A 27,641-nucleotide genomic window follows, 5' to 3' on the forward strand; every position below is an offset into this window, starting at 1 on the left:
TCACCTACCATTCGTTCTTCAACATACGGCACTGACTTTTGTACCTCGCTGCTCCATTTAAACAGCCCTTGCTACTCAGCTACAGCCAGCTGTTTCCTTGCTGGAAATTCTTTAAATATTGTACAAGCCAAAATATATCAAAATGTTGTTTATTGCTCTGGATCATCAGTTTGGTTTTTATAAGCATGTCATACAAAGTGCTCTCTGGAACTGATCCTGCTTCATCTCAACATCTGCCCTGTGCTCCAGACATACCAAACTATTTGCAGTTTCTCCAAATTTTCGTATGTGTTCTGTTCCCTCTGCCTGCAGTGTTTTTCTCCCTGTCTTCCTAGTACTCTTAACATTCATGGTTCAGGTCAAATGTGTAACCTCTGAAACCTCTTCCAACAGGTATAGTTAGTATTTAAATATTCCCACAGCATTGTATATTACCTCTTGTTATACCCTTACCATGTTTTATTGTAGCTGTATGTTTGCTTTCCTTTTTTTCTTAGAAAACATGCAAAATTTAACCATTTTAGTGATTTTCAAGTGTACAGTTCTGTGGCATTATTTAGATTCACATTGTTCTGTAACCATCACCATTATCCCCCTCTAGAATTTTTTCTAGAAACTTACCTTTTTGTCATATTCAGTATTTTTAATCTGGGATTAATGGATGGGCTTCAGGTGTTCTGGGATCCCCCAAAACTATCTTTAAAGGCTTATATGCAGGTGGGCTGTTTTATTGGTGAAGTGTCCAGAACTTTTAGATTCCTAAATAGGTTTGTTCCTTTCTTATGAGTCATTTAGGAAAATTGAAACCAATCTGAGTATTTAACGTGGAGGGATTTAATGAGGGAATTGGTTACACTGGTGATAGAAAAGCTAAGAAGAGCAGCTTAAGTGAGCCAACTCAGAGGGTAACAACAGCTGAAAGCCGCTAAGATAGTCAGGACAAGGAGAGATGAGGGAACCCAGAGGCTAGGTTCACTATGTGGAAGATGGAAGGTACACTTGTCTGGTGAGGGAGTAATAATAGTCATAGAGGAGATTCTGCCAAGGCAGAGGGAGTGGGAGAAAAAATGTGTGGCTTCTTTCAACAGCCCATCAATCTTACACTGGTGCTTCGCATTTATTGAACCCAGTCAGAAGCCAGCTGACATGGAGCCTAGGAAACATTGCCTTTGTGGGGTCAGGTTTCCTACCATGTAGTGCAGAGCAGGAGAAAGGGGAAGAATAGATTCAGAGGCAAACAGAATCAGGACTGGCACACCTCCCCAAAAGGTCGAGCCACTGTTCCTCTTCAACTTTATGTCACCAAGACATAGATATTCAGTAGGTATTTACAAAAGTATAGCTGTGATCGTGACATTCACCTTTATCTACTGATTAATGCCTGTCATTTATTCAGTTTCTGTTTATTCATAGTTACTTATTGTAATAATGTCATTGCTGACATTTACAACTTTTTATGATCCTTATTCATTCTGTCTTTTCAGTTGTATCACCACCTTTTCTCTGTTACATACATTGTGCTTCGTGCAAACTATAGAGAGAGAGAAACATCCATATGAGCAAAACATTGATTGGCTGCCTCCTGCATGCCCCCTACTGGGGATAAAGCCTACAACACAGGCATGTGCCCTGACCAGAAATCGAATCAGCAACCCTTTGGTGCACAAGATGTTGCCCAACCAACTGAGCCACACTAGCAGGGCAGGCACCTCTCTTTTTTATCTTTCCCTCTCTATAAATAGGAAGAGAGACCAGGCGGCATCCCAGTTCCTAAAATTTGAATACACTTGATATAGTTAGAATGTTATCTTTCCTTTTCCTTTTCAGTTATGTTTCCCCTTCAGTCTGTTTGGTTGCTTATTACTACTTCAACTGAAAAGTAGTCAGAGGACAGTGTTTTATACTTTCTTACTGCATTTACACAAGAGATAGTTATTCTAAAGTTACCTTTTGAAATGAGAAACAATAATTAATAACTAATTTCAATTAAGTAATTATTTGTATTGTAATAAGAGATAATTGGTCCAGTTTGTATTTTCACTGTGACATTTGAGATTTAGAATAATTTATACCTAAAATTTTCGCTATTATTATAATTGACAATTGCTTACAATCAGGTACTTAAGATGATAAATAAGCTTTTTGTAGGCAACTGGTTAACTATATGTGTGTGTGTCTCTATATGTATATATATATATATATAGATACACACACATGTAAATAAGTGTATATAATGATAAATGAACATGAATGTAGTCAACTATTTACCACATTATTTTAGAACTCCTGGGACAAAAGTAAAGCAAAATACATCAAGTCTGATCTAAAATGGGAACTCTAGATTGCCCAAAGTGGGGCATGAACACTTGTTATAGAAGTAATCTAGCTTTTTAACAGCTTTTTCTCAAGTGTATACTATACAAAAGTATAATGTCTTATGACAAACCATAAACTGTATGATCTGTCATGATTCCTTTCCCAGCGTATGCTAGCACAAATGACCATATTTTCTGAGAAAGGTAAACTGTATATCACTGCATCCCACCCGGGACAGTGTTCTCAACCTTTATTTCATTATCATACCCTTAAGGAATATTTTTAGACTTTTTTCTAATTGCCCCTCCCACATGAAATTTTAATGTCACAAATATACTACTTATATATTGTATGCATATCTCTAAATAAGTATTAAAGAGTGATATTTTTGTTTCACTGTTCACAGTTTTCAACACCTTGGGGCTATGTCATTCCTTTTGAGAATTCTTGGTCTAGAGAAAATCAAATCTGCTTTAAGGAATTAGATTTCATACCACCACCTGTTAGAAGTTCCAAGTGGTTATTCAAAGACCTGCTGAACTAAAGCAATTATTCCTAAGGTCCATTCTAACTTTAAAATTATAAGGTCCTACTCTTTTTACCTGAAACTTTGGACTTTGGAAACTCTCCACCATGGAAAGAAACTGTTTACTTGGGGATTTTGATTTAAATCTTGAAGCACATAAAGAAAAACTTCACCTGCCCTGATTCCAGGGTGACTCTAATGGTTTATACACATTTTAAATTTCTATATTCATGAAACCCTACTAGCATCTGACTTATTCCAAATAATGTAACTGTCAGAAAGCCAACTATCTTAAAAATGATTTATTTTCAGCTGGCTATAGTTTTATAGGGTTTTATATTGAGTTGCTTATTTGTGAAAAAAAAGAAGGAAAATAGCAGTTTATCTTTGACCCATCTAATTTCACATCTGAGGTGATGGGGGGATATTGAAGTAGTAGTATGTGAGATAAAAAAGGTTTCTTCTGGTTTCTAAATGCTTTCCCATATTCTGAAGGACAAAGTCTTTGGTGTTTCATTTGTATGTTTGTTTTTCCCTATAGCATTCATTAGTTAACAAGAGGTTGGAAAACTGATTCACTAACTATAGGTAGAAAATGGTGAGTTGGTTCCTACATCTCAGCTAGGGCATTTCCTAAAATGGGGTGACAATTTCTTTTTTATAACCATATATAATCACTTCGTAGGCCCGCTCATTAGGTTTTTTAATTGTAGGGCCTGGTTAGTTAAAGATATAGTTTCAGGTGAAAAGAATAGGACCTTATAATTTTAAAGTTAGAATGGACCTTAAGAATCATTGCTTTAGTTCAGCAAACTAGGTCTTCGAATAACTCGTTTCGTTCAGTGTTTTTTCATTATAACATTGATGGGATTCCAAATCATTAACTCTTGTTTATATCAGTTAGCCTATGGTAAAATTAGTTTTATTATACATTCTTTTGCTTAAATCACAGAACCTGTCAATTTGTTTAAAGTCGCAGAACCTATTGACTATGTTAAATGAGGATTTACTGTAGCTAAATACTTATTGACTATTACACCAGCACTGAAATAAGCATACTACAAAGGCAAATACAAATGAATCTAATATCTGGTCATAGGAGTATGGCACATAATGAGAGGATTGAAAAAAAAATTCTCTGAGGAAGTGATAATTACACTAGACCTGAAGGATGAGTAGAAATTAGCTACACTAAGAAAAAATAAAACTGCTCAAGTAAATAAAATCATTCGTTTATTTGCAGAACTGAAAGACCATTTGGGCTAGGAGAGATGGAATAATAAGACATAAAGCTAAAAAAGGAAATGACTATGCAAAACAAGTAGAACCTCATGGCATGTTAAGAAGTTAGGATTATATTTTTTCATTGAGATATAATTCACATACTACAAAGTGTAAAATGTAGTTGTTTTTAGTATATTCACATTCTTTTGCATCCATCACCACTATCTTAATTCCAGAACATTTCCATCACCCCGAAAGAAACCCCTTGCTGGTTAACCGACACAATTTTCCCTTTCCCCCATCCTCTGGCAACCACTTATCTACTTTCTGCCTCAGAATTTGCCTATTCTGGACATTTATGTAAATGGGATTATGTGGACTTTTGTGTCTGACTCCTTGAACTTAACATAATATTTTCAAGATTTACCCATGTTGTAACACATATATGTACTTAATTCCTTTTTATGCCTGAATAATGTTCCATTATATGGATATATCACATTTTGTTTTTCCATTCACTAATGGACATTTGCATTGTTTCAACTTTTTGGCCATTATGAAAAATGCTGCTGTGAACATTCATGTACAAGTTTTGTTTGGATGTATGGTTTTAATGCTCTTAGATACATTTCTAAGAGGACTTGTTTGGTCATATGCTAATTCTATGTTTCATATTTTTAAGAACTTACCAAGTGGTTTTTCAAAGTGGTTGTACCGTTTTTATCATCCCACTATATATGAGGTTTCCAGATTCTCCACATTTTTGCAATACAAACAATCCCTAACTTTCAATCGTTTAATTTATTATTTTTACACTTTATGATGATGCAAAATCAATACACATTTAGTAAAAACTCTACTTTGAATTTTGATCTTTTTTCTGACTTGCAGTATGCCTTACAATACTCTCCTGTGATGCTGTGCAGCAGCAGTGAACTGCAGGTCCCAGTCAACAGCATGATCACCAGGGTAAACAACCAATAAGTCTACAGTGTACTCTATTGCCAGCTTTTTTTGGATATTGTATTTTCTGTTTCAGTATTCCATAATGTCTGTGAAACACCCATCTATATTTCCAGCTTCTGGTGAGAAGAAGGGAAGGCAGTTACTCTTGAGAAGAAACTCAAGAGTAATTGCCCAACTGTAGGCTAATGTAAGTATTTTGAGCATGTTTGAGGTACACTGAGCTGACCAAGATGTTTTGTAGATGAAGTGTATTTAATGCATTTTAAACTTACGGCATTTTCAACTTAATATGGGTTTATCGGGACATAACCTCTTCATAAGTCAAGGAGCACCTGTATTTACTACTGTCTGTCTTTTAATTTTAGCTATCCTAGTGAGTACGAATTAGTTGTATTTCACTGTGGTTTTGATTTTACGTTTTTCTAATTACAGATGAGTTGAGCCTCTTTTCATGTTTTTATAAGTAGTCTGTATACCTTCTTTGGAGAAAGGTCTATTCAAATCTTTCGTCCATTTTTTATTATTGTCTTGTAAGGGTTCTTTATATATCCTGGATTCTAGACTCAGATATATGATTTGCAAGTATTTTCTTCCATTTTGTTTGCTATTTGTATTTTTACTTTCTTGTTAGTATCCTTGCAAGCACAAAAGTTTTTAATTTTCTATTTTTGCCTAGGTTGCTTGTTCTTTAGATGTCATATCAAAGAAACCATTGTCTAATCCGAGGTCAAAAACAAAGATTTATACCTATGTTTTTTCTAACAGTTTTATAGGTTTAGCTCTTACATTCATTTTTGTGAGGTAAAGGTCCAATTTCATTCTATTGCTTGTAGCTGTCCGGTAGCCCAAAGTCTTTTTGTTAAAAAGACTGTTGTTTTCACCCATTGGTAATCTTTGAAAATCAATTGACCATAAATATCTGGGCTGTTAGTACTCTTCCATTGATCTGTAATACATTGCCTTAATTACTTTAGCTGTGTATGTTCTGCGATGTGTGAGTATGACTCCAACTTTTTTATTTTCAAGATACTGTCTTTCCATGTATATTTTAGGATCAGTTTGTTCATTTCTGCATAAAAGGTAGATTTTGATAGGGATTGTATTGATAGTGTATTGACATCTTAACAGTATTAACTTTTATGATTATGAACGATATCTTTCCATGTATTTAGTCTTTAATATTTTTCAGTGATGTTTCCTACTTTTTAATATAGTCTTAAACTTTTATTAAACTTATTTCTAAGTTTTTTGGGTGTTTTTTTGGTTTGTTTGGCGCTATTGTAAATGGAATTGTATTCTTAATTCCATTTTTGTATTGTTTGTTGCAAGTGTATAGAAATAAAAATCATATTTGTATATTCATCTTCTGTCCAGCAGCTTTACTCATATCACAAAGTGTATGTATGGATTCCTTAAAACTTTTTATATAGAACATCACGTCATCTGCAAATAGAAAAATTTAACTCTTCTAGTCTGGATGCTTTTTATTTCATTTTCTTTCCTAATTGCCTGGGCTAGAACTTTCAGTACATTGTTGCATAGAAGTCGCAAGAGTAGACATCCTTGTCTTGTTCTTGATTCTATGGGGAAAGGTATGAGTTTTTCACCATTGAGTATGTTGTTGTTGTTGTGGGATTTTCATAGATACCTTTACTCTTAGTGTTTTTAATCATGAAAGGGTGTTGCAGTTTGTCAAATGGTTTTTCTGCATCTGTTGAGGTGATATTTTCCCCCTTTGTTTATATTATAGTGTATTACATTGATTTCTTTTTGTTTTATTGAACCAACCTTGTGTTTTGGGCACAATCTCAAGTAGTCATGGTGTATAATGATTTTTAAATGTCACTGGATTTAGCTGGAGTTCCATTCAACATGTCAACGTAGGTAAGCACAGTACATGGAACTTCCCACAACCACATCAGAATTACAGCTAAATTACAAAACAGACATTGTGCATAACCACTTATAATCTAGCTGAACAGAAGTCCTAAAACTAAGGCTATAAAGAAGATAGGAGGGGCAGAAATGTAGAACAGGCTGGTCTCACACACACATGTGGCTGTTAAAAATCTGAAAGAATATCTCAGCTGTGGAGTCTCCCCTAAGGAGTGAGGGGTTCCAGCCCCACATCAGAACCCCAAGCTGAGGGTTCCAGTGTTAGGAAGAGAATTGCCCTTCACTTCTAGCTTTAAAAACCAGTGGGGATTGTGGCTGAGTGAGACAGGAGGGCTGCTGGAGTCCCAAGCATTCCTCTTAAAGGGCCCTTGCATAGACTTACTTGGACTCACTTGCTCTGAGCTCCGGCACTGGGGCCGCTTTTTCAGAAGGGACCAGGGACATGCAGGAAGAAACTGAATAGTCTGGCTTCAGGGCCAACACTGGAAGAGCAGTTTTCTCCCAGCCTGAAGTGTTGGCAAAGGCCATTGTTCCTTTGCTGAGCCCTTCCCCAAGGAGCCTGCAGGCAGGTGCCATATTTGAGTCTTCATCAACCTGGTGAACACTGTTTGCCTGTCCATAGTGATTCCCTGACACCCTGCCCTGAACAAATTGTGGCCCCTCCCAAGTGGTTTCCAGTGGTTTTTGCATACGAATGGCCCCTCTTGCTTCATGCTTTGGACTTTCCTAAAACCTCGCAAGAAGCATCTAGCCTCCGTGTACCCCATACCTCTTGCTAAGTGGCCCCAGGCCTGGCACTAGTAGCAGCTGGCCTTGGTTGGCATCTTGGCCTCTCCTGGGCACCTCCAAGTCCAGCATAAGTAGCAACCATCTGCAGGTTGCTCTGTGGCTTCATGTAGGGCACAGGCTGTTACTGACCTTGCACTTCCCAGGAGGCCCCAGAGCCAGTGCACCCAGTGGACAGCTGCAGACCATGCCAGATTACCACCCTACTAGCTCCATGAGTTGCACATAAGGGGTGGACTCGGTGGTACTAAACCCCACTGAAGCAAGTTGTGTTCCATAGAGTCAGCCCATGAACAGCTGATCCTCTGCTGTATTTGCAGCTGGTACTCATAGCCGATTTGCCTGGTGGTCATTCCCACCCATTGGCATTCTAACAGCAATCAAGGCTCAACTACAACAGGACAGTGCATACGCCCCACACAGGAGTGCACTTGGAGCACCAGGCTTGGATGACTGGGGAGGCTATGCCACTGAACCCTAAAGGACACCTACTGTATCAGGCCACTCTACCAAGTCTGGGAAATGTAGCGGCTCTACCTAATGCAGTGGTGCCTCAGTTTTCAAATGTAATCCATTCCAGAAGACTGTTCGAATTCTGAAACATTCGAAAACCAAGGGATCAACAGCTGACAACTAGGCCTCAGGATCTTGCACTCAGTGGAAGCCATGTGGCGTGTTCAACTTCAAAGGCATGTTCGAAAATCGAAGCAGTGACTTCTGGGTTTATGGCGTTCATAAACCAAAATGTTTGTCAGTTTAGACGTTCAGAAACCAAGGTACCAGTGTACATAGAAACAAGCATAGGGAAGCTGCCAAAATAAGACAAAGAACAGGTCCCAAATGAAAAGGAGAAATATCCAGAAAAAGAACTAAATGAAATGGAGGGAAGCAAACTACTAGAGACAGAATTCAAAAAAATGTTTACAAAGCTGCTCAAGAAACTCAGAAGTTCAACTGTATGAAAAAGGACACGGAAAACATAAAGAAGAGCCAGTCAGAAATGAAGGATTCATTAACTGAAGTTAAGAGTCAGTTACAGAGAATCAACATTAGAGTAGATGAAGCTGAGAATCAAGTCAGTGATTTTGAATATAAGAAAGCAAAAACACCCAATCTGAACAGCAAGAAAAAAAAGAGAATCCCACAAAATAAGATTAAAGTAAGGAGCTTCTGGGACAATGTCAAGCATAACAACAATCACATAATGGAGATGCCAAAAGAAGAGAACAAGAAATTAAAAACCTATTTGAAAATATAGTGATGGGAAACTTTTCTAACCTATTTAACAAAATAAACATGCAAGTCCAGGAAGAACAAAGTGTCCCAAACAAGATGAACCCAAAGAAGCCCACACCAAAACACATAATTAATACAGAAAAGTTTAAAAACAAAGAGCCCGGCTGGGCGTGGCTCAGTGGTTGAGCGTTGACCGAGGATCCAGGCGATCGGAGTTCAATTCCCTGTCAGGGCACATGCCCGGGTTGCGGGCTCAATCCCCAGTTAGGGGCATGCAGGAGGCAGCCAATCAGTGACTCATCATTGATGTTTCTCTCTCCCTCTCCTTTCCTCTCTGAAATCAATAAACATATATTTTAAAAAATAAGTAAAATAAAAAAGACTCTTAAAGGCAGCAAGAGAAAAGCAGTTATCTACAAGGAAGCTCCACTGAGACTTTCAACTGATTTCTCAGTAGTAACTTTGCAGGCCAGAAGTGATTGGCAAGAAATATTCAATGTGATGAAAAGTAAGGACCAAGATTATGCTACCCAGCAAAGCAATCACTTAGAATCAAAAGACATGTAAAGAGCTTCCCAGACAAGAAAAAGCTAAAGGTGTTCATCACCACCAAACCAGTATTACAAGAAATGTTAGAGGTTTTCTTTAAAAATAAGAAGGAAGCCCTGGCCAGTTTTGTTCAGTGGTTAAGAGCGTCAGCCTATGGACCAAAGTGCTGGTTCAATCCCCCACGCTGATTGGGCACATGTGGGAGGCAACCAATTGATGTATCTCTAGTGTTGGTGTTGCTCTCCCCCTCTCTACCCTTCCTCCCTCCCTTCCACTCTTAAAAAAAACAATCAACAGAAAGAATATCCTTGGGTGCAGATAAAAAAGAAGGGGAAAAGATTTAAAATATGAATAATAAACAGCCATAAAAAAGTATGAAATCTAAACCATTTGCGACAGCAGGAATGGACCTAAAGGGTGTTATGCTGAGTGAAATAAGGCAGTCCGAGAAAGAGAAATACCATAGGATTTCACTTATACATGGAATCTAAAGAACAATATAAACAGACAAAACACAAACAAACTGTTACAGAGAACAGACTGATGGTTGCTAGATGGGAGGGGTGCCAGTGGACTGGGTGAAAAAGGTGAAGGGATTGAAAAGTGCTGATCATAGTTATAAAGTAGTCATTGGGGTGTAAACCACAGAATAGGAAATACAGTCAGTATTGTAATAACTATGTCTGGTGCCAGTTGAGTACTGGAAATATCAGGGGGAACACTTTGTTTTGTCTAACCACTGTGCTGCTGTACACCTGAAACTAGTACAAGATGATATTAAATGTAAAAAATAAGTAATTAAAACGTTGCTGGGTACAGTTTGCTAGTATTTTGTTGAGAATTATTAAATATACTTCTTCATAAATGATATGGTGTGTTATTTTCTTGTGATGTCTTTGTCTGGTTTTAGTATCAGGTTGTTGGGGTTTTTTTTAAGACATTGTCAAAGATTGGTGGTGATTCTTTTAGTGTTTAGTATTCACCAATGAGGCCAATTGATCCTAGGCCTCTAATTTTGAAAAGTTTCCTTATTATAGTTTTATCTATTTACTTCTTTTATCTCTGTTCAGATTTTCTATTTCTTCTTGACTCAGTTTAGCTAGTTTGTGTATTTCTAGGTATTATGTACTTGACCTAGGCTCACTAAGTTATTGACATATAACTGTTCATAGTATTCCTTTAAAATCTGATTTCTGTAAGGTTAATAGCATTGTCTCTTCTTTCATTTCCGGATTTTAGTAATATAAGTCTTCTCTTTATTTCCTTGGTCAGTCTAAATATTTGTCTTTTTTATTAATCTTTACAGAGAACTAACTTTTAATTTCATTGATTTTTCTCATTTTTATTCTCTATTTCATTTTTTCTCTCTAATAATAATAATTATTATTTCCCTCTGCCTCTTTGGGTTTAGTATATTGTTGTACTAGTTTCTTAAAATGAAAATATGTTATTGATTAGAGATGTTTTCATCCTTTTAAATCCAAGCATTTACAACTGTAAATATACCACTAAGCAGTGCTTTATTTTTTATTTTATTTTTTTTAATTTATCTTTATTGTTGAGAGTATTACAGGTGTCCCATTCCCACCCCCCCCAATTGACCCCCTCCAATTCGTTCCCACCCCCTCCCCAGGCCTTCACCCCATTGTTGACTGTGTCCATGTGCTAATGCATGTATGCAGATAACTTCTTTGGTTACTCTCTTCCCACCCTCCACCCCCTTCCCTCTTTCCTCTGAGATATGATCGTCTGTTGCATGCATCAGTGTCTCTGGATCTATTTAGTTCATCAGATTCTTTTGTTAATTAGCTTCTTCTTAAAGAAGACCCTTCAACTTTTCCTGTAGTACCGGTCTGGTGGTGATGAACTCCTTTAGCTTTTCCTTATCTGTGAAGCTTTTTATCTGACCTTCAATTCTAAATGATAACTTTGCTGGGTAGAGCAATCTTGGTTGTAGTTCCATGTTTTTCATCACTTTGAATATTTCTTGCCACTCCCTTCTGGCCTGCAAGGTTTCTGTTGAGAAATCAGCTGATAGTAATATGGGTGCTCCCTTGTAGGTAACTAACTGCTTTTCTCTTGCTGCTTATAAGATTCTCTCTTTGTCTTTAACCTTTGGCATTTTGATTATGATGTGTCTTGGTGTGGGCCTCTTTGGGTTCCTCTTGTTTGGGACCCTCTGTGCTTCCTGGACTTGTAAGTATATTTCTTTCCCCAGGTAGGGGAAGTTTTCTGTCGTCATTTTTTCAAATAGGTTTTCAATTTCTTGCTCTCTTTCTTCCCCTTCTGGCATCCCAATAATATGAATTTTGAGCCTCTCGAAGTTGTCCCAGAAGCTCCTTATACTATCTTCATATTTCTGGATTTTTTTTTTCTTTTTGCTCTTCTGGTTGGGTGTTTTTTGTTTCCTCATGTTCCAAATTGCTGATTGGATTCTCAATGGCCTCTACTCTACTGTTGATCCCCTGTAAATTGTTCTTCATTTCAGTTCGTGTAGCCTTCATTTCAAATTGGTACTTTATTATGTTATCGATTTTCTCAGTTATTTCCCTAATAGTCTGCTTAAACATCCTTATAAACAAAATTCTGAACTCTCTATCTGTTAGCTTGCTTGGATCTATTTCATTTAGTTCCTCTTCTAGAGATTTCTTCTGTTCTTTCCTTTGTGACATGTTACTTTGCATCCACATTTTGGCTGCTTCCAGGTGTTTCTTTCTGTGTATTAGGTAGAGCTGCTATGTCTCCTGGAATTTGTAGAGTGGCTTGGTGTAGTAGGTATTCTGTAGGGTCCAGTGTCTCAGCCTCCCCAGTCACCTGAGCTGGGCCTTCTAGATACTCCCCTGTGTGGGCTGTGTGTACTGTCCTGTTGTAGTTGATTGAGCCTTGGTTGCTGTTGGTGTCACTGGGAGGAATTGATCCCCCGGCCAATCAGCTGTGAGGACCAGCTGCAACTACAGCCAAAGAGCTGCTGAGCTGGAGACACCCCTATGGAGCAGGATTTACTTCAGTGGAGCTTTGGTGTTCACCAAGTGCGCCCCTTGAGTGTGTCACTCGTGGATGTGGTAGGGTTGTAATCCAGCGTGGTGGAGTCTAACCACCAGATGCACTGTCTCTGGGGCTTCCCTGGAGGTGCAAAGTCAGCCTCTGTCAGTGCCTTGCCCAGGGCCACCCGGCATGAGCTACACAGCAAACCGTAGATGGCTGCTACTTGTGCTGGGCTTGGAGGTGCCCAGGAAAGGCCACTCTATGAGCCAATGCAGGCTGCTTTTAGTGCCAGGCCTGGGGCCAGTTATCAAGTCGTATGGGGCCCGCTGCTACTTGAGAGATTTTAGGAAAGTCCTAAGCATGAGGCTGGAGAGGCCACTTGCACAGAAAAGCCCCTGGAAATGGCTTGGATAATCCTGCAGGTAGGGAGGGGCGGGGCCAAAGGTGTGAGTCAGGTGCTGGTGATTCAAATATGGCGCCTGCCTGCCGGATTTGTACAGGGAGGACTCGCCAAAGGAGCAGTGGCCTCTGCCAGCTCCTCTGTCAGGGAGGAAGCTGCCCCTCCACCTCTTGCCCTGACTTCAGGCAGGTTAGTTCCTCCCCAAGTGTCCCAGGTCTTTTCAAGCTGCTGCCCGGCGCTGGGCTCAGAGGGAGCGCGTCGGAGTGAGTCCATGCGCGGGCCCTTTAACAGGAGAGCCTGGGACTCCCTCAGCCTCCACAACCCTTAGGGACAGTCCCCTCTGGTTTTCACAGCCCGAACTTGTGGGGACTTCTCTTCCCGGCCCTGAAGCCCTGTGCTGGGGGCCTGCTGTGGGGCTGGGACTCCTCACTCCTCTGGGAAACCTCTGCCCCAAGATTCCCTCCCAGGTTTACCCTGCGGCACCTAGTGTGGGCCCGTGGCCGCTTCTCCCTGATTCAGCCCCGATGCGCCAGTGTCTCTGCCCCTCCTACCGCTCTCAATGCTTCTTCAGGTCCCTGGTTGTAGGGCTTCTGATCAGCCAGATTTCAGGAGGTTCTGAGTGATGGTGGTTCTGTATTTTAACTGTAATGTTGATGTCGTTGCGGAGGCAGCGGGTGCAGCTGCTGCCTACGAGCCATCTTGTTTCTCTCCAAGCAGTGCTTTAGCTGCAACCCATACATTTTGGTTTGGTATGATGTGTTTTTGTTTTCATTAATCTCAAAACTTTTTCCATTTTCCTTGTGATTTAATTTTCTACCCTTTGGTTATGTTGTAAAGTGTTGTTTAATTTCCACATATTTGTGAATTTCCTGTATTTCTTTTTTGTTTGTTTGTTTTAAATATATCTTTATTGATTTCAGAGAGAGGAAAGGAGAGGGGGGGAGAGAGAGAGAAACATCAATGATGAGAGAGTCATTGATTGAGCCCACAGCCCGGGCCTGTGCTCTTACCGGGAATCGAACCCCAATCGCCTGGATCCTAGGTCCACACCCAGCCGCTGAGCCACTCCCAGCCGGGCCCTATATTTCTTGTTAATTATTTCTAATTGCATTTCAGTGTGGTTAGAGAGTATACTCTGTATGATTTCTATCTTTTAAAATTTTTTAGACTTTTGTGTCCTAGGAATTGTTTATCCTACAAATTGTTTATATGCATTTAAGAAGAATGTGTATTATTCTGTTGGGTCAAGTATATCATAGATTTGTTAGGTCTAGCTGGTTTGTATTTCTTTCTTGATCTTCTTTCTGGTTACTAGTCAAAGTGGGATATTGAAGTCCGTAACTTTTATTGTTGAATTGTTTAATTTTCTGCTTTAAGTTTTGAGGGCCTCTGTTTTTAAGTGCGTATCTGCTTGTAATTCTTTTATTTTTGATTGATTGAACCTTTTATAATTTTGTTTGTCTCTATTAACAGTGTTTTTGTTAATGCCTACTTTGTCTGATATGGTTTAACCTCTCCAGCTCTCATTTGGTTACCACCCAGATGTTATATTTTTTCCATCCTTTTATTTTCAACCTTTTTGTATTTTTTAATCTAACGTGTGTCTATTATCGAGAGCATATAATTGGATTGTTTTATCTGTTCTGCGAATCACTATGTTTTGATCGAGCATTTAATCCATACCATTTAAATTACTACTAAAGTATGCGTTTTCTCTACCATCTAGATATTTATAGTCTCTATACCTGAGTCTCTATACTCTATGTTCTGCTATTCCTCTATTACTTTTTTGTACTAAATATTTCCAACTTACCATTTTTATTCATTTTTTTAAATTGAGTTACCTTTACTGTGGTTGCTTAGAGGTTGCAATTAACTTAAAACAATCTTTTCTTGATTAGAACCAACTTAATTTCAATACTGTTTAAAAACTGCATGATGGAAGGAGACTTGACTTGGGGTGGTGAACACAATACAGTATACAAATTCTGTAGTATAGAATTGTATACCTGAAACCTATATAATTTTATTAACCAATGTCACCCCCAATAAATAAATAAATAACCAATGTCACCCCCAATAAATAAATAAGCAAGCAAATTTTGCTCCTGTATGATGACACTCTCTTCCCCCTACTTTTTGCTATTAGGATCATATAAATTACATCTTTATATATTGCATACCCATTAACCCAGATTTATAATTATTGTTGTATGCAGTTGTTTTTTAAAGCAGAAAGGGGAAAAAAGTTACAGACAGAAAATCATTTTTACTGTTTTGTATTTACCTGTATAGTTGCCTTTACCAGTATTCAATATATTTTTTTTAATGTGAATTTGATTTACTGTCTGATGTCATTTTATTTTAGCCTGAAGGACTAATTCCCTTTAACATTTCTTACACTCCTTTTTTAAAACTTGATTTGAGAGAGAGGGAGAAACAATTTGTTGTTGTACTTATTTGCGCATTCATTGGTTGATCCTTGTATGTGTCCTGAAGGTGGATTGAACTCACAACCTTTGCATATTGGGACAACTCTAACCAACTGAGCTACCCAGCACTCTTAATATTACTTACAGGGCAAGTCTGTTAGTGTCAAATTCTGTTTTGTTTGGCGTTTTCTTTTGTTTTGAGTTTAATCTGGGAGTATCTTAGTTTCTTTATTTTGAATGAGTTTTGCTAGATACAGAATTCTTGGTTGACTATATTTCTATCAGCATTTCGAATATGTCATCTCACTGCCTCTGGCTTTTGTGGTTTCTAATGAAAAAACAGCTGCTAATCTTATTGAGGATGTGTGATGAACTACTTCTCTTTCTACTTTCAAGATTCTGTCTTTGTCTTTTGACAGTTTAATTATGATGTGTCTTGGTGTGGATCTCTTTGAGTTATCCTACTTGCAGTTTGCTTCCTGTATATGTAGATTAATGTGTTTAATAGAATTTTTTATGTTCTTGGATATTGTTTCTTCAGATATTCTTTCTGCCCTTTTCTGTCTCTCTCTCCTTTAAGGACTTCCATTATGCTTATGTTGGCACATTTGATGTGTCTCACAGGTCTCTGAGGCTGTTTGCTTTTCATTGGTCATGTTTGTTTGTTTGTTTCTATATTCCTCATACTGGATGATCTCATTTGCCTGTGTTAAAGTTCACTGATTCTTTCACCTGCCTCCTCAAATCTGCTGTTGAGCCACTTCTAGTGAACTTTTCATTTCAGTTATGCTTTTCACCTCCAGAATTGCTGGTTGTTTTTTTGTTTTTGTTTTTCTTAAAATTTCTATCTCTTTTATTTCTTTTTAGTGAGACGTTGTTATAATTCCCATTAGGTATTTAAGCCTGATTTTCTTTAGTTCTCCAAACTAATTTTGAATAGCTGATTTAAGTCTAGTGTTCTGGCTGCCTTAGTGATAGTTCCTATTAACTGCTCCCACCTCCTCCCCCACACACACCATAAATGAGCCATATTTTCTTGTTTTTCCACGTCTCATAATTTTTGTTGGCATTTGAACACTTTAAATAATGTGACAATTGTGATCAGTTTTCTCCCTCCCCCATGTTTGTTATTGCTCTTTGTTGTTGTTTTAGCAGTTGCTGTTTGTTAGTTTTCCTGAACTGATTCTGTACTAATGTATATATTTTTTGAGTTTTTATTCTATGATTGGACATTGATTTCCTTAAATTACTGGAGTCCGTACATTTCCCATTGTTTGCCAAGGGGCTTGATGTACTTGGGACATGCTTCAACATTCATCTAAGCAGTTGACAATTCTGCCTCATTATTCACTTGATCGGTCAGAGGTGAGGGTTTAGGGCCTTGTTAGGTCTTTTTCGAATGTGTGCACAGCCCTACACTTGGATGTGACCTAGTATCCCGGCACCATGTCAGAGCCTTTCAGAACCCCTTATGGACTTCTCACTCCCCATCTTTTCTTTTTTATGTTTTCTTTAGCTTATTTGTCTCAGCTCTTATTCTGTATCACAGGCAGCTGCGGTGTTAAGCAATTCCTCCTGATTTTTTTAAGCAAATACCCTCAAGGGGAAGCTTGTTTGCACTGGATGAGCACTGATTCAGTTCAAAGACAAGCTGTGCAAGTTGGGTTTTACAGGGAGTTGTCACACAGGTCAAATAATTACAGTTTTGGGGAATAGAGCTTTGGAAAAAATCCAGCCCCATCTGATTCCTTCACTGACTACTAATCTGTTAGTTTTCACCATGATCACAGGTTTATTTTCAAATGTATTGCTAAGTTGGAGAAATGAGCATGGGAATAGAGCAAGTTAAAATGCCACAATATTCACTTTACTTACTAATATTTAGCCATTTTAAAAAAATAAATGCTCCCAGATTTTGCAAGATTTTGATTATTTTTGAGAGTTCTGTAAAAATTGATTTTAATAATTGATTTTATGGTTAAGATGATTTTCTGGAGGTCCTCAATCCACAATTCCTACGGAAGCCACTCGGAATTGAGAAGTTTAAACTGAAAGCTATGGGAAGTGATTGAAAGGCTGTACACAGGAGAGTAATTTAACCAGATTTGATCTATAAGTCAAGGCAAGTAGGATGCCTTATAGATGAAGCATCTTGAGTCCTGAAGAATTTAGGTGATTTTCCCCCCTAAGCAACAAGACTTACCTTAACAGCATAGAATAAGAAGCAGGTATCCAGATTTCCTCTCCAGTGTTCTTGTGCTATACTGCTATTTTTCGTGGTTGGTTTAGTTAAACCTTAGCAAGCCTAAGAAACAAAAGAACAAGGATAGGCTGCCAGTCAGGACTAATAAAGTATTCATATGAGTAAAACTACCAAACACTGGTTCATAATATTATTCATAAATGTCAGTATATGTGAATGTTAAAATTCTTGTTGAAATAATTAATGCTTTGATTTCCAAGGGCGATAAAATAAAGGAGTGCCTTTCTTACCTTTCATGCAAAGTAGGTTTTTGGTTCAATTTTTTTCTTAAACTATTAGGCAAATAAGTGAACTATGCAAGTAAATAGCAACATTGGGAGAATGTAGATTTTTGATAATTCACTAAATTAATTTATACCATCTAGTGCCCTAGTCAAGATGTTGAAGGTGCTCCTAGGGCCCAGGGACCTTGGGTCCTCAACCCACTGTGGGTTCTTCGCTTCTGGCAGAATAGAATTTAAAAATGAGCCAACAATAAGTTTAAAGTGAAAGTAAGTTTATTAGTGAAACAGTGAGAAAGAGTGGGCGGAATTTGCTTTCTTCACTGAGGTTAATTTAATCCGGGGGTAGGGTATTCACTAAGGAGGAGGAATATTCAGGATCTTCTTGGGAAAGGGGTGGAAATTTCTCAGAGGAGCTCCATTGACCATGCTGTATCGTTATATAGGCTTTCCATTTCTGATCATGGCCGTGCGAGGTGTGTTATTCAACATGCTGATGTGTTCATTACAATGAGCATATAATGAGGCTAGGGGTTACCATTAGTTGGAATTAGTCGCCATGGTGAATATAGCTGGTCTTCTGCAGGTTTTAAGTCATAAATCCTGTAGGGGTGGTCTGTCTTCTTGACAGTTCCTGTAGCTTTTATTGATTGCAGCTGTTTTACCACATACCATATCTCAAATATGGTTATGGTGCAGAAGAATAATATTTCTTTATGTTAATTGTTATTTTACTGATTCTCTTGCAGGCTTTGCTGTGCAGTAATTACACTTTATCATACACCTTGTTTTTCTAGTTTATCTAGAGTTTTCCCCATTAAACAGCCGTTTATTTTATGAATTTTACTTTGTGGGAGCACAAACTTGTGTTTCTGAGGTAGGCTGTAGAATCCCAGCACATTCCATCTGAGATTCCGTTTGTGATACGAACCTGCTCTGGGGGGGAGGGGTGTGTGTGTGTGTGTGTGTGTGTGTGTGTGTGCGCGCGCGCGCGCGCACCCAGTGTGGGGCTCTAGCATTTTTAACTGCAGTTTTATCAAAAGTGCAAAATTTACTAAAATTCCCTAATTTTTATTTTTTATTTAGGTTATTTACAACAGGAAAACCTCACTTCTACCTGCCAGACTTTTATTTTGGAAAGTTCACATTTAAAAGAATATGCAGAACACTGTACAGATGAAGGTTTTATCCCAGCCTGCTTACTGGTAAGCGATTTCTTTCTTAAGGGAAATATTTCATTGACCAACATAAGAGACTGTACACACAGTCTTAAAATCATCTCATTAGCAAAATCAAAATTGGCAGAAATTTGATAGTTTGTATTCATGCGTAATTGGAAAGACCCAAAGCATGCCAGCTCTTCTTTTCACATATTTATGCTAAAGATGATAAGTGAATTACAACTTTGCCTCTGAAAATCAGTTTCAGAATGACACCTTCATTTCTAATTAGCTTCACTACTGCTTGTCTGGGGCTTACAGTGGGAATTGAGTCCTCAAACTTAATTTGTTCTGGAAGGCTGTTTGAGAAGCTATATATTCCGTTTGAAAACGGAATCATTTTTTCCCATTAGAAATAATGTAAATTGAATTAATTTGTTCCAGACCCCCAAATGATTGTTTTAATCTTTCTCATGTACAGTACATGTCTAATATACTGTTTAATCTATAAACAAGCACTTCTTTTCTTAAATTTATCAAACCACCCCCACTAGTCTTAAACGAATCACTTTAAGCACTTGTTCCCAGGGTGCATCATCTTAGCTTTTTCACATATCACTGCCTCTGAAATGCTGCCTAATTGCTTTTTATTTATCCAGATCAACAACAGTTTTTCTATCTCTTCAGTTGCCTGTGATCTTTGTTTCTTTCACACCCTTAGCAACATTGGCGTTCTTGATGGCCTCTTTATGTTTTAAAATTGTGCTAATCGTCCATTTCTCCAGCAAGAAAAGCAAAAAAATAGTAACACAAAAATATTCACAGCGCAATTTCCTCAGGTGTTAGCAAGGCAAGGTTTAGCTATAAACTGACTCATTGACCCATTCTTTCCTTTGTGGCCTGAGGGACACTTTTTGTCATGCTGATGTATCAGCTTCAAAGGGTTGTCAGGTCTAAAACTGAAGAAGACCTTTTTTCCTTGAACAACTTGGTCGAAAACTGAATTGTTCAAGATGGGAGTTTTTAAAGAACCAAGGTTTGACTGTGCTTGTTTCCTGCCTGTTATGGATTGAATATTTGTACCCCCTTCAAAATTCATATCTTGAAACCCTAACACCTAGCGTTGTGATATTTGGGTATAGGGCTTTTGGGAAGTAATTAGGTCTAGATTAGATCATGAGGTTGGGGCCCTCATGATGAGATTAGTGCCTTTATAAGAAGTGTGAAGGAAAGAGATCTTTCCATGTGCACCCACCAAGGAAAGGCCATGTGAGCACACAGCAAGAAGGGAGATGTCTGCAAACCAGGAAGTTGGTTCTCACCAGGAACCAAATCTCCCATCACCTTGTTCTTAGACTTTTCAGCTTTCAGAACGATGAGAAGTAAATGTTATTTAAGCCACCTGGTCTATGGTATTTTACAGGAGCCCAGCCATTCCTATTTTGTTGCTTATTTCAGACAAATGTAAAACAGGTATTTTGATATCTTGTTGTCACCACTTTTTTAAGTACCACTAGATCAGTAGAGCATCATTTGATATAGATTGGATATATTCTGGAACTGCATTATTTGAAATGATATTTTGTCATTTTGTTATGAACATAGCATCTTAGATTCATTTTATCTGTCGCAGGCAACATGATTATCCATGGAGGAAACGTAAATCTGCAGAGCTGCTAGAGTTTAGCAAGGTCACAGGATGCGAAATATACAAAAGTTCATCATATTTCTTTATATTCACAATGAACCATTCAAGTTGAATTATTTTTCAGTTACAGTTTACATTCAGTATTGTTTTGTATTCGTTTTGGTGTGCAGCATAGTGGTTTGACAATCATATACTTTACAAAGCGTTCCCCCCAATATTTTCAGTAACCACTTGGCACCATACAGTTATTCTAACATTATTGACTATAATCTCTTCACCTTTTTCACCTGGTTCCCCAAACCTCTCCTCTGGCAATCATCAGTCTGTTCTCTGTATCTATGAATGTGTTTTCAGGAAATTGAATTTTTTAAAAATACCATTTAAAATAGAAACAAACATAATATACTTAGGTAATAAATCTAACAAAAGTGTATAGTATCTGTATTCTAAAATCTACATGAAAGAAACCAAAAACTTGATTAAAAGGAGATATATTATGTTCGTGGATTGAAAACCCCAATATTGTAAGTTGTCAAGTCTCCCCGTTTTGATCTATACATTCATTACAGTCAAAATCTCCACAGCTGCCCTGGCCCTGTTGGAGCATTGTCCCATACACCAAAAGGTGGTAGGTTGGATCCCTGTTGGGGTTTATATGGGAGGCGACCAATTAATGTTTTTCTCTCACATCAATGTTTTTCTCTCTCTCTCTCTCTCTCTCCCTCCCTCCCTCACCCCTCTCTTCTACATCTAAGATAAAGATAAATATAAAATAAGATAAAATTTAAAATCTCCACAAGCAGTTTTGTAGATAGCAACAAGCTGAATTCTAAATTTTATATGGAAATTCAAAGAAACAAAAAGGACATATTGGAGGACTCAGATACTTGATATTAAGACTTACTAACAAGCTATAATAGACAAGATTGAGTGGCATTAGTGGAAGGTTAGACACACAGATTTAAAGTATTCCCAAGTGGCCTTTATTTCACAAAATTATTTCCAGTACCACATTTACTATATAATACTATTTAAATGAACAAAATTGGGAAATTCACAAATTATGTTCTTTAAAAAGTCACTTCTACTTTGAGGCTGTACATTTCAGATAGCATTAGTTCCCAAGCCTTAATCAGTGAATTCTTACCACTCCTTCATTCACCTGAACTTGGACTTTTGCAGTAGGTCAGGTATACATACACCAAAGGAGCTTCTGAATCATGTCACCTCTGCTCTTGTGTGGTTTTCCTCCATTAGTAAATCAATTAGCCAGTCTCTGAAAACCTCACCCTACATGGGATGAAGTCTACTTTTACTACAAAGGATGATGGAATACTAAAACACCCAAGAATTTTAGTTAATAAGGTAAAAGTGAGGAAAACCTCATGAGACTTGTAGTAGTTTTTTATCGCTACTGTGTCAAATTATCACAAACTTCGTGGCTCAAAACATAATTTTATTACCTTACAATTCTATTGGCCAGAAGTCCAACTGTTTTCCGTGGGCTTACCTTCAAAATGAATGTGTCGGCAGGACCGATTCCTTCTGGAGGCTCCAGAGGAGAATGTGATGCCTTGCATTTTCCGTCTTCTAGAAGCCACATGCAATCCTTGTCTTATCCTTTCCTCTGTCTTCAAAACCAGTGACACAGCTTGTGGAGTCTTTCTTACAAGTCTATTCAACAATATCGTCTCCTTCTACATTAAAGGACCCTTGGGATTTGATTGGGTTCACCCAGATAATCCAGAAAGTCTTATTTTAAGGTCACCTGACTAACAGTGTAATATTCTGCCAATTGCAGACCTGAATAGTTCTAGTTTATAGAGCTTGAATACACAAATTTTTTTTAATTAAAAATTTTTAATGTTGACACTGTTGCAGATGTCCCCCATTTTCCCCCCTTTGCCCACCTCCACACGATTTCTTTTAGGGGAGAACTGTTGCTATTTGGGAAATACCCTTTTTTATTTTAATTCTGGGATGTGGGATGTAAAGCTCTATTTAATTAGAGTGTAGCTGACATACAGTATTACATTAGTTTCAAATCTATAACATAGTGATTTGACATTTATATATCTTATGCAGTGATCACCACAGGAAGCCTAGTAACCATCTGTCACAGCATAAAGTTACTGTGATAGCCATAGCTGGTTTTGCTCAGTAGTTCAAGCATCGGACTGCGGACTGAAGGGTCCTGGTTCGATTCCAGCCAAGGGCACATACCTCAGTTGCAGGCTCAATGCCCAGCCCTGGTCAGGGCTCGTGCAGGAGGCAACTAGTCGATGTACATCGATGTCTGTCTGTCTCTTTCTCTCCCTCTCCCCACTCTCTTCCCCTTCCACTCTGTCTGAAAAGCAGTGGAAAAAGTATCCTCAGGTGAGGATAAAAAATAAAGTTACTGCGATATTACTGACTGTATTCCCTATGCTGTACTTTATATCTGTGACTTATTTATAAGTTTCTATCTCTTAATCCCACTCAACCTTTTGCCCACCACCGCCCAACCCTCTGGCAACTATCATTTTGTTCTCTGTATTTATGAGTCTGTTTTGTTTGTTCACATTTTTAGGATTCCACGTGTAAGTGTAATGATACAGTATTTGACTCTCTGACTTATTCCACTTAGCATAATACTCTGTAGGTGCACCATGCTGTTGCAAATGGCAAAGTTTTGTTCTTTTTCATGGCTGAGGAATATTGGCGTGTGTGTGTGTGTGTGTGTGTGTGTGTGTCTGTGTGAGGGAGGGAGGGAGAAACTTGTTTTTTTGTTTGTTTGTTTTAAAGATATCTTTATTAATTTCAGAGAGAGGAAGGGAGAGGGAGGGAGAGAGAGAAACGTCAATGATGAGAGAGTCATTGATCGGCTGCCTGCTGCACGCCCCTGACTGGGGATCAAGCCCACAACCCGGGCATGTGCCCTGACTGGGAATCGAACCCCGATCACCTGGATCCTAGGTGGTCGCTCAACCGCTGAGCCATGCCCGGCTGGGCGAGGGGGAAACTTATGTATCCAGTCATCTATTGATAGACACTTAGGTTGCTTCCATATCATGGCTATTGCAAATAACACTTCAGTGAACATAGATGTGCACATATCTTTTCAAATTAGTGTTTTGTTTTCTTCAGATAAACGCCCAGAAGTAGAATTTTCTCTTGTTATAACCTTTGTTTTAAGGTATATTTTGTCTGGTTTAAGTATTGCTATCCCAGCTTTTTGTTTGTTTCCATTTTCATGAAATGTATTTTTCATCTCTTTACTTTCAGTCTATGTGTGTCATTTCAATCTGAAGTGAATCTTGTGTAGGCAACATATATAAGGGTCTTGGTTTTTTATCCACTTAGTGATGTTATGTCTCCCCCCCCCATTGTCTTTTGAATAGAGCAATTATTTACGTTTAAAGTAATTACTGCTAGGTATGTACTTACTGTCATTTTCATTGTTTTCATACTTGTTTTCTAAGTGGTTGATCTACAACCTTTACTATATGTTTGCCTTTACTAGTGAGATTTTTTTTTTTCTTTCATATATATTCTTATTTCTAGTTTTGGCCTTTTCTTTACCACTTAAAGAATTCCCTTTAACATTTCTTGTAATGCCAGTTTAGTGGTGAACTTCTTTAGCTTTTGCTGGTTTGGGAAACTCTTAATCTCAATCTGAATGATAACCTTGCAGGTTAGAGTATTCTTGGTTATAGTTTTTTTCCTTTCATCTTGGTTATAGTTTTTTTCCTTTCATCATGTTGAATATATTCTGCCACTCTTTTCTGGCCTGTAAATTTTCTGTTGAGAAATCAGTTTATAGTCTTATGGGCTTCCCTTATATGTAGCTAGTTATTTTTGCCTTTAACCTTTGCCATTTAAATTATGGTTTGTCTTGGTGTCGGCCTGTTTGAATTCATCGTGTTTGGGACTCTTTGCATTTTCTGGACTTTTATGTCTATTTCCTTCACTAGGTTAGGAAAGTTTTCTGTCATTATTTCAAATAGGTTTTCAATTTCTTGCTCTCTCTTGTCCTTCCAGCACCCCCATGCTGAGAATGTTGGTATACATGAAGTTGTCCCAGAGGCTTCTTACACTATTTTTCTGGATTCTTTTTTCTTTTTGCTGTTCTGATTGGGTGTTTTATGCCTCCTTATATTCTAAATCGCTGATTTGATTTTCAGCTTCAGGTACTCTACTGTTGATTCCCTGTAAATTATTCATTTCAGTTAGTGTAGCCTTCATTTCTGAATGGGTTTGGTGTTTTTTTTTACAGTTTCCATGTCCTTTTTTATGCTGTTGAAATTCTTTCTAAGTTAACTACTCTTCACCTATGTTCATTGATCATCCTTATAACCAGTGTTTTGAACTCTGCATCTAGTAGATTGCTGGTCTCCATTTTGTTTAGTTCTTTGTCTCCTTATTTTGGCAGCCTCCCTGTGTTTGTTTCTATGTATTAGGTAGAGCTGCTACATCACCTGGTTTTGGTAGAGTGGCCTGATGTAGTATATATCCTGTAGGGCCCAGTGGCACAGCTTCCCCATGTGGACTCGGTACACCCTCCTGTTGTAGTTGAGCCTTGATTGCTGTTGGCATGTCAACAGGAGGGATTTGCCCCCAGGCCCATCCACTGCAAGGACTAGCTGCAAACACCGTCCACTGTCAAGGATCAGCTGTGCAGGAGCCCACCCCACTAATCAGTACTTTCTTCTGTTCAGCTGTGGTGCCCACTGAATCTGCCCCTTGAATGTGTCACTGTGGTGGTAATTGGGTGATGTTTTGACATGGTCTGAAGCTTTCCACTGGGTATGCTGGCTCTGGGGCCTCCTGGGAGGTGCAGGCTAAGGTTAGCACCCCTCACCCCCACCCCCCGTGTTCTGGCCAGGGCTACCTGGCTTGAGTTACAAAGCAATCTGCAGCTGCCTGCTACTTGTGCTGGGCTTGGAGTTGCCCGGGAGAGACTAAGCTGTGAACCTGGCTGCTACTAGCACTGGGCCTGGGGCCACTTAGCACAAGGCACACTTAGACCAGATGCTGCTTATTTGAGAGGTTTCAGGAAAGTGAAGTGTGAGAAATTCCTGTAGAAAAGGCACTGGAAACAGCTTGAGTGGGGCCTCAAGTTTGGTGGGGTGGCATCTCAGATATGGCTCCCACCTGCCGGCTCTGTGGGGGGAAGACTCAGTAAAGGAACAATGGCGTCTGCTAGCACTTCTCTCTGGCAGAATACTGGACACCCCACCCCACCCCTCAGCCCTCCTAGCTCTTGTCCTGTTGCCTGACACTTCAGTTCCTCCCTGTATGTCCCTGGTGCCTTTTGAGCTGCTATCCCAGTACTGGAGCTCAGAAAGACTGAGTCAGAGTAAGTCCATGTGCTGGCCCTTTAAGAGGAATACCTGGGATTCCAGCAGCCCTCAGTCTCTGGCAGTGAGTTTTTAGATAACGATACCAAAGGCACTGACTATAAAAATTCAACTTTATAAAATTAAAATCTTGTGCTTTGTAAGATACAGCGTTGAAAGAGTGACAAGCCACAGGCTAGAAGAAAATATTTGTAACTCACATTTCAAATAGGATATGTACCCAGAATATGTTAAAACCTCCTAAAATTCAAAACAAAACACCCACAAACAACTGCCTTTTTTTTTTTTTTTTTTTTTAAGTGGGCAAGAGATTTGAAAAACCGGCCCCAAAGAAAATATATGGATGGTAATAAGCATATGAAAAATGCTCTGCATCATTAGTTGTTAAGAAACTACAAATACCCCAATGAGATACCAGTATTTACCTATTAGAATGGTTAGTGTAAAAAAATTTTTTTTAACTGTCAGAGCCTTCATGGCAAGTGAATAAACTATTGGTGGTATATTCCTACCTTGGAATACTACTGAACAATAAAAAGTAACAGTGTTGATTCAAACTATATGAATGAATCTTAATTTAGAAGAATTCAGAAGAATTTACTTATCAACTCTGAACAAGTAAATAAATATATTGTAGGTAATGGGAGCCAGGTTTCTTGCTCTGTGAGAAGATAAAAATAAAGATAAGAATACAGCCTGTGGTAGGAATGCAGACTGGTGCGACCACTGTGGAAAACAGTATGGAGTTTCCTCAAAAAATTAAAAATGAAACTGCCTTTTTACCCAGCGATTCCACTTCTGGGAATATATCCTAAGAATCCACAAACACCAGTCAGAAAGAATATGTGTACCCCTACCTTCATAGCTATTTACAATAGCTAAGATCTTGAAACAGCCCAAATGCCCATTATCAGGTAAGTGCATAAAAAAAGCTATGGTGCATTTATACAATGGAATACTACAGAGCTGTAAGAAAGAAGGAACTCTTACCCTTTGCAACAGCATGTATGGGCCTGGTGAATACTATGCTAAGTGAAATAAACCAGAGAAAGACAAATACCATAGGATCTCACTAATATGTGGAATCTGATGAATAAAATAAACTGATGAACAGAGTGGAACCAGAACCATGGATAAATGGAACAGACTGTCGGGTGCCCAAGGGGAGGGGAGGGGATGATTGGATAAAGAAGGTGAAGGGATTAGCTAAAGAACATATATTAATATGAACATGGACTATAGTTTGGTGAAGACCAAGGGTGGGAGAGGAAGGGGGAGAGGGGGAGGTGCTCAAAGGGGAGGAAAATGGGAGTCAGCTGCAGTAATGTCAACGTTAACATTTTTTTAATTAAAAAGAAAAGAATACAACCTGTGGTGTTGAATTATAGTCAGATATCAGTGTTTGTTTTAATATTTGTAAAAATATATAATGTTTGTATATATGACTTAATGTATCTGTGTTTGTGTTGTTTTTTCTGCTATGAGGGCCTACTTGCCATAATACCCTAGTAGTTACAAGCACAACTAACACCCGGATCTTTACTTGTCGAATTTCTGGAGACTGGGAAGTCTAACATCAGGGTGACCCTAATTTCTTTTCTGGTGAGGACTGCATTCCTGGCTTATAGAAGACCACCTTCCTTAACATGTCTTCACATGAATCTTGGAGGACACAATTCAGTCCATAATTGAGC

At 38.4% G+C, this 27,641-nt stretch overlaps 1 protein-coding gene across 4 annotated transcripts in view; it reads left to right on the forward strand.

Annotated features, from left to right (window-relative positions):
* The window catches only part of NPAT (nuclear protein, coactivator of histone transcription), a 57,021-nt gene that overhangs the window by 2,497 nt on the left and 26,883 nt on the right, over nucleotides 1–27,641 (forward strand). For all 4 annotated transcript variants that reach the window (XM_081154751.1, XM_081154753.1, XM_081154752.1 and 1 more), the window contains exon 2: nucleotides 18,887–19,005. In XM_081154751.1, coding sequence (XP_081010877.1) covers nucleotides 18,887–19,005 — 119 coding nt within the window. The remainder of the gene's footprint in view (nucleotides 1–18,886; nucleotides 19,006–27,641) is intronic.

This window comes from Miniopterus schreibersii, assembly GCF_964146895.1.
Source record: "Miniopterus schreibersii genome assembly, chromosome: 12".
Classification (NCBI taxonomy): Eukaryota; Metazoa; Chordata; class Mammalia; order Chiroptera; family Miniopteridae; genus Miniopterus; species Miniopterus schreibersii.